This window comes from Oryctolagus cuniculus, chromosome 18 (assembly GCF_051225735.1).
Source record: "Oryctolagus cuniculus isolate XC-2025 breed Fujian yellow rabbit chromosome 18, ASM5122573v1, whole genome shotgun sequence".
Classification (NCBI taxonomy): domain Eukaryota; kingdom Metazoa; phylum Chordata; class Mammalia; order Lagomorpha; family Leporidae; genus Oryctolagus; species Oryctolagus cuniculus.
Genome location: NC_142884.1, coordinates 65,658,386 through 65,664,843, shown reverse-complemented (window position 1 = coordinate 65,664,843; position 6,458 = coordinate 65,658,386). Strand labels below are relative to the sequence as shown.

The window sequence follows — 6,458 nt, the reverse complement described above, 5'->3', positions numbered from 1 at the left end:
GGAGGAGAGAGAGATATCCTTCACCTGCTAGTTCATTCCCCAAATGCCTACAACAGCCGGGACTGGGCCAGTCCAAAACCAAGAGCCTTGAACTCCATCCAGGTCTCCCTTGTGAGTGACAGAAGCCTAAACACTTGAGCTATCGTTCACTGCTGCCCAGGATACATTAGCAGAAAGGCAGGATAGTAGTGGAGGAGATGGGACTGGAACTAGCACCCTGGACACAGGATGTGTGTATTGCAATGGTGGCTTAATCTGCTGTGCCACAACACCCATCCCTTAACTGGACTTAAAAAATAAATGTAGAGAAGTCTAAAAAGACAACATATCATGTGGTTATAGTATAGAGAACTGTACCACCTCAAAAAGATACTCTAACATGAGGGACAGAGCTCAGTATGTCCTTACTTAGAGAAATATATGTTAGAAAGACGATAAGCAGAACCAACATTAGTTCTCCATTATCAGTATTCTCAGAGAGGCCAAAACTGAAATGGGTCACTAAAAATGATTTCTCATTCCAAGGCGAAGCTGGGACTGGGGAGGTAGCAAAAGGCTAAGAGAACTGTGGCAGCAAACGCCTGACAGAGCCCTAAGGTGGTCTAGCTTAGAAAAGGAGAGTGAGATCTGCAGCAGGGGAGGCATTGTGTCGCGACAGGTTAGGTCCCCACTGCGCCATCTGCATCCCATGTCAGGTGCTGATTCAGGAAAGCTACTCTGCTTCTCATACAGCTTCCTGCAACACATGACGGCTCAACTACCTGGGTCCCTGCAGCTCATATGGGAGATTCAAGTTGAAATCTAAGCTCAGACAGAAATTTGGGCTCCTGGTTTTGGCCTGGCCCAGATCCAGCTGTTGTAGAACCAGAAGATGGAAGATCTCTGTCACTCAAATAAATGAATAAATAAATAAATAAATCTTTTTTAAAAAATGAATTCTGTAGCACGATGAACCTTCTCTGTAAAGGCTATACCAAGAGTAAATGGTTGGCCGGCGCCACGGCTCACTTGGCTAATCCTCCACCTGCGGCGGCACTGGCACCTTGGGTTCTAGTCCTGGTTAGGGCGCCGGATTCTGTCCCAGTTGTTCCTCTTCCAGTCCAGCTCTCTGCTGTAGCCTGGGAAGGCAGTGGAGGATGGCCCAAGTACTTGGGCCCTGTACCCGCATGGGAGACCAGGAGGAAGCACCTGGCTCCTGGCTTTGGATCGGCACAGCACGCCGCCCATAGTGGCCATTTTGGGGGTGAACCCACAGAAAAAGGAAGACCTTTCTCTCTCTCTCACTGTCTAACTCTGCCTGTCAAAAAAAAAAAAAAAAAAAAAAAAAAAAAAGAGTAAGTGGTAGGTCACATCAGAATCCAGGTAATTCCAAACTTAAGAGAGAAGAAATAACCATGAGATGCAGGTTAGGAATGCTCTTTGCCAGACCCCTTGGTATTGACTTCAAAAGAAAAACTCTAAAGACATCAATAAATTAACTTCTCAGTTGCAGTCATTCTGTGGGTGAAAACTCTGAATTCTCATTTATGAAAACTGGTTACAAACTCTACACTTAATTTTATTCATCTGTAAAATGAAAATAACAGCCCTTCTTTCATGGGGGTTACTGTTAAGATTAAATAAAATAACAAAAGTACAGTGCTTAGCAAATAACAGGCAAACAATAAATGTTGTGGTTAAAAAAAAATTTACAACATTTCCCACTTATCTAGGAGCCCCTAAGGAGGATCTAAATTCTATAAAATAGGGGCCAGTGTTGTGGTACAGCTAGTTGGGCCACGGCCTGTGAGTACAGGTTCAAGTCCCTGCTGCTCCACTCCTGACTCAGTTTCTGTTAATGTTCCTGAGAAGGCAACAAAAGATGGCCCAAGTGTGTAGACCCCTACCACCTACATGGGAAACCCAGATGGAGTTCCTGGCTCCCGGTTTCAGCCTGGTCCAGCTCCGGCCATTGCAGCCATTTGGAAAGTAAACAGAAGATCTCTCTATCCCGTTTGGGAAGCAGACAGAAGATCTCTCTACCTCATTCTCTAACTCTGCCTTTCAAATAAATAAATATTAAAAAGTTGGAAATAAAGAAATGAATTAATAAATCCCGTAAATTAGAGTAGTCAAATGAAATGCTGTCTTTTATCTTTCATTTATTTTGATTGAAAGACCCCCTCAGACTGCAGTCTCTATGTGCATGTCTACATTTGAAGTGAATGTGACAAAATGTTAACAACTTTTAAAATTTGAAACAAACAAAATCTAATAATTAAAAAAAAAAGACCAAAGTCTCCTAATTCCAGAACCCTGTTAGGTAGGAAGATAAACATTAGCCTATGTGAGATGGGCCTGAAGGAAAAAAACCAGGAAGTTCATTTATACATCAAAAGCCATGCCCATGTCCAATAACCCAGAGGAGTCCCAGCATTCACCCCCACCCTCTATCCCAATCCCCGAAGGATCTTTCTGGCCTGACACCAGGGGTTATCTGATACAATAACACTGGGCTGATAAAACGGGGCTGTAGGAATTTCACGTTAGCATGCCCAGAAAGCCCTCCTCTAGCAAAATCCCAAAGAAGGAAGGAGGCAGGAGAAATTATCAGAAAAGCTGTGTCCATTCCCATAGAAGCTCTAGTCTGAATGCAAACTGGGCACTTGGTTCTTTGTCTGTCAGGTGTCTTCTCTTCATTAAATATCACTAATTGCTTACTGCCTGCATCTGTCTCACATCTGAAATTCTTTTCTTACAGGAAGACAAGAGCCTCTATCTATTCCAACTGCCTCCACTAACACAGTACCATCTGCATGTCAAAGTTTTTTGGGTTACTTATGGCTTTTGTGCTTCCCTGGATAGAATTTTTTTTAAAGATTTATTTACTTGAAAGCAGAGTTACACAGAGAGAGAAGGAGAGGCAGAGCGAGCGAGAGAGAGAGGTCTTCCGTTTCACTCCCCAGATGGCTGCAATGGCTGGAGCTGCACCGATCAGAAGCCAGGAGCCAGGAGCTTCTTCCAGGTCTCCCACGTGGATGCAGGGGCCCAAGGACTTGGGCCATCTTCTACTGTTTTCCCAGGCCATAGCAGAGAGCTGGATCGGAAGAGGATGCCAGTACTGTGCGGCGGCTTTACTCGCTATGTAACAGCGCTGGCCCCTGGATGGATTCTAAGATGTATAATTTGGGAGAATTCCAACAAAATGAAGAGCTCAGAAATAGACTCACATAAACCCAATGGGATTTCAAAAAGTTCGTGGAAACTGGAATTAAAGATAAGTTTATTTTGGTGCATAATTGTTTTAAATCCATGCATGCTTTTTCACAATTTGTTCACAATCTGCATTTTCCATGAACTTTACGAAGACCCCCTGTATTGTCCCAAAATAGTTTTAAATACCTTTTTTTTTTTTTTTTTAATTTTTGACAGGCAGAGTGGACAGTGAGAGAGAGAGAGAGAGAGAGAAAGGTCTTCCTTTGCCGTTGGTTCACCCTCCATTGGCCGCCGTGGCCAGCGCGCTGCGGCTGGCACACTGCGCTGATCCGATGGCAGGAGCCAGGTGCTTCTCCTGGTCTCCCATGGGGTGCAGGGCCCAAGCACTTGGGCCATCCTCCACTGCACTCCCTGGCCACAGCAGAGAGCTGGCCTGGAAGAGGGGCAACCGGGACAGAATCCGGCGCCCTGACCGGGACTAGAACCCGGTGTGCCGGCGCCGCAAGGCGGAGGATTAGCCTAGTGAGCTGTGGCGCCGGCCTTAAATACCTCTTAGAGTAATTTTTAAAAATTCTTCATACAATTGACTAATCATGAACAACGGAGCAAAAGCAATACAGTTAAAAAAAAAAAGATCGTATTTTCAACAAATGGCGTTAGAACTGGACATCCACAAGCAAAAAAAGTGACTCTAGACACAGAGCTTACACAGTTCACAAAATGGACTGCAGGCCTAAATGTAAAACACAAAACTATAAATCTTCTAGAAGGCAACTCAGAAGAAAATCTAGGTGACCTTAAGCTTGAAATGAGTTCTATATACAACATCAAAATTTTCAGATGCAACACTACAAACACAGTACACGGGGGAAAAACTGACAAGTGGGATTTCATTAAAACTGAAAACTTCTGCTCTGCAAAACACACTGTTAAAAGAATGAAAAGACAAAAACCTCAGACAGAAAATATTTGTTAAGTATGTATCTGATAAAGGACTTGTTTCCAAAACACACAAAGAAGTCTTAAAGCTCAACAATAAACAATTCACTTTAAACAGCAAGGGATTTGAAAGCAATAAACAATGTTTGCAGTAAATAATGATCATTACAGTATGCATGTATTATAATTGCTAACCTCTCTTTGAAAGCAAAAATGTTATGCTCTCATCTCATTACAAACAAAAGAGCATACTAAGCCATTTACAGAATAAACAGGAAAAAATATTTTGAAACTTGGCATTTCAGAATGGGGATGTCAAACTATAGAACTCTTTCTTCTTCCATTTGGCATAACAAACCACATGAATTTGGAATTACATAACGGGTTACAATACTCATTCTATATGCTAGCTACACATTTAAAGGATCACAAACTGGGACTTCTCATTTCTAACTAAGTTTGCTTTTTCTTTTTGCTACTCACTGTCCAGTTAAATTTCTTCTAGTGCCACTACTGAAACCATCTGAATTGAACATGTATTTGGATTGGTTGCTATTTACAAGGCACAACAGGAAGAAACCGAATCTTCATTGTTCTGTGACAAACAACCTTCACTGATTTAGGAAGTAGAAGTGAATGGCAGGGGCCATCACTGTGGCGCAGTGGGTAAAGCTGCCGCCTGCAGTGCCAGCATCCCATATGGGTGCCAGTTCGAGTCCTGGCTGCTCCACTTCCAATCCCGCTCTCTGCTATGGCCTGGGAAAGCAGTGGAAGATGGCCCAAGTCCCTGGGCCCCTGCACCCATGTGGGAGACCCAGAAGAAGCTCCCGGCTCCTGGCTTCAGATTGGCGCAGCTCCAGCCATTGTGGCCAATTAGAGAGTGAACCAGTGGATGGAAGACCTCTCTCTCTGCCTCTCCTTCTCTCTCTGTGTAACTCTGACTTTCAAATAAATAAATAAATCTTAAAAAAGAAGAAGAATTAGAAGAAGAAGTGAATGGCAGAGAGCAAGACGCACCTCTGTTATGATGGCTTTTTGGTCCTTCACTCTTTGCGCTTCCTCTGGATCCTGTTCCAGGCTGAAGACTTTAGAGAGTGGCACTGGCTTCCCACTTCGGCACAGGACTGCTTGGCAGGTGCCAACGTTGGCCACAGTCAGGTTAAAACTGCTTGTTGGATCAACAGTGTCAGGGCGAATGTAGCACAGGAGAGCGGAGGAGCCCAGCTTCTGCCCAGCCATTCCTAGTTTCCTGTTCAGAAGGCAAAGAAAATGAAGACATGGAAGCCACTTTAAGAAGACGACAGTGTGCTTCATGTGTTACTTTCCTTCTTTTTCTGCCATACAACTGTGAGAGAGCCCCCCCGGCCCACCTGAAGGCAGGCACTGGGCACTGGTGACAGTGGGAAAGTGGGAGAGTGCAGACCTCCTACTCCATCAGCTGATGGAGATTTTACAAGGGTGCGGGTAGGTGGAGAGACATGCAAATGCGTCTCCCTCTATTCCTTCTGTGTCTGATCAGAGACCTCCTAAATCAGAGGTTCTCAAACCTGAACAATCAGAATCATCTGGAGGGCATAGTAAACATTAAAACTGGGGCCTCGATCCCAGTCTCTGATTGAGTAGGGGCTGGCCCAATTTTTTAACAAGTTTCTGGTGATGCTGAGGCTGCTGGTCCCAGGACAACAGCACTCTGACAAGTACTCACTTAGGATGTAAATCCTTGAAGGAAGGAGCATAATCCATCCACACTTCCTACACAACACTAAAAGACAGCAGATACTATCAGAAGACCTAGATTCAATGTCCTGCTCTGCCATTTCCTGTGGATCCTTAGCCCAGTCATTTCTCTGAGAAACTTCTCTGAAGAAGTATTTACCTACTTGACTTGTTTGAAAATTAAAGATACAGTATGAAAAATGCTTGGGACAGTGCCTGGCTCTAAGAAGGAGCTTCATATACTGAGTCCCCTTTCTCAAACCCCTTATTTTGCCAAGTCTCCAGCTCAATTCTACTACTAAAAAGAAGATTCTTGCTGGTGCAGTGGCGTAGCAGGTAGAGACGCCGCCTGCAGGGCCGGCATCCCATATGGGTGCCAGTTCGAGTCCTGGCTGCTCCACTTCCATCCCGCTGTCTGCTGTGGCCTGGGAAAGCAGCTGAAGATGACGCAAGTCCTTGGGCCCCTGCACCTGTGTGGGAGAGCTCGCAGAAGCTCCTGGTTCCTGGCTTAAAATCAGCCCAGCTCTGGCCACTGTGGCCATCTGGGGAGTGAACCAGTGGATGGAAGACATTTTTCTCTCTCTCTGCCTCCGTCTCTCTGTAACTCT

General features: G+C 44.7%; 1 protein-coding gene across 4 annotated transcripts in view; it reads right to left on the bottom strand.

The window, feature by feature from the left end:
* Positions 1 to 6,458, bottom strand: part of PHLPP2 (PH domain and leucine rich repeat protein phosphatase 2) — a 91,644-nt gene that overhangs the window by 4,855 nt on the left and 80,331 nt on the right. For all 4 annotated transcript variants that reach the window (XM_008257569.5, XM_089320419.1, XM_089320420.1 and 1 more), the window contains one exon: positions 5,152 to 5,383. In XM_008257569.5, coding sequence (XP_008255791.3) covers positions 5,152 to 5,383 — 232 coding nt within the window. The remainder of the gene's footprint in view (positions 1 to 5,151; positions 5,384 to 6,458) is intronic.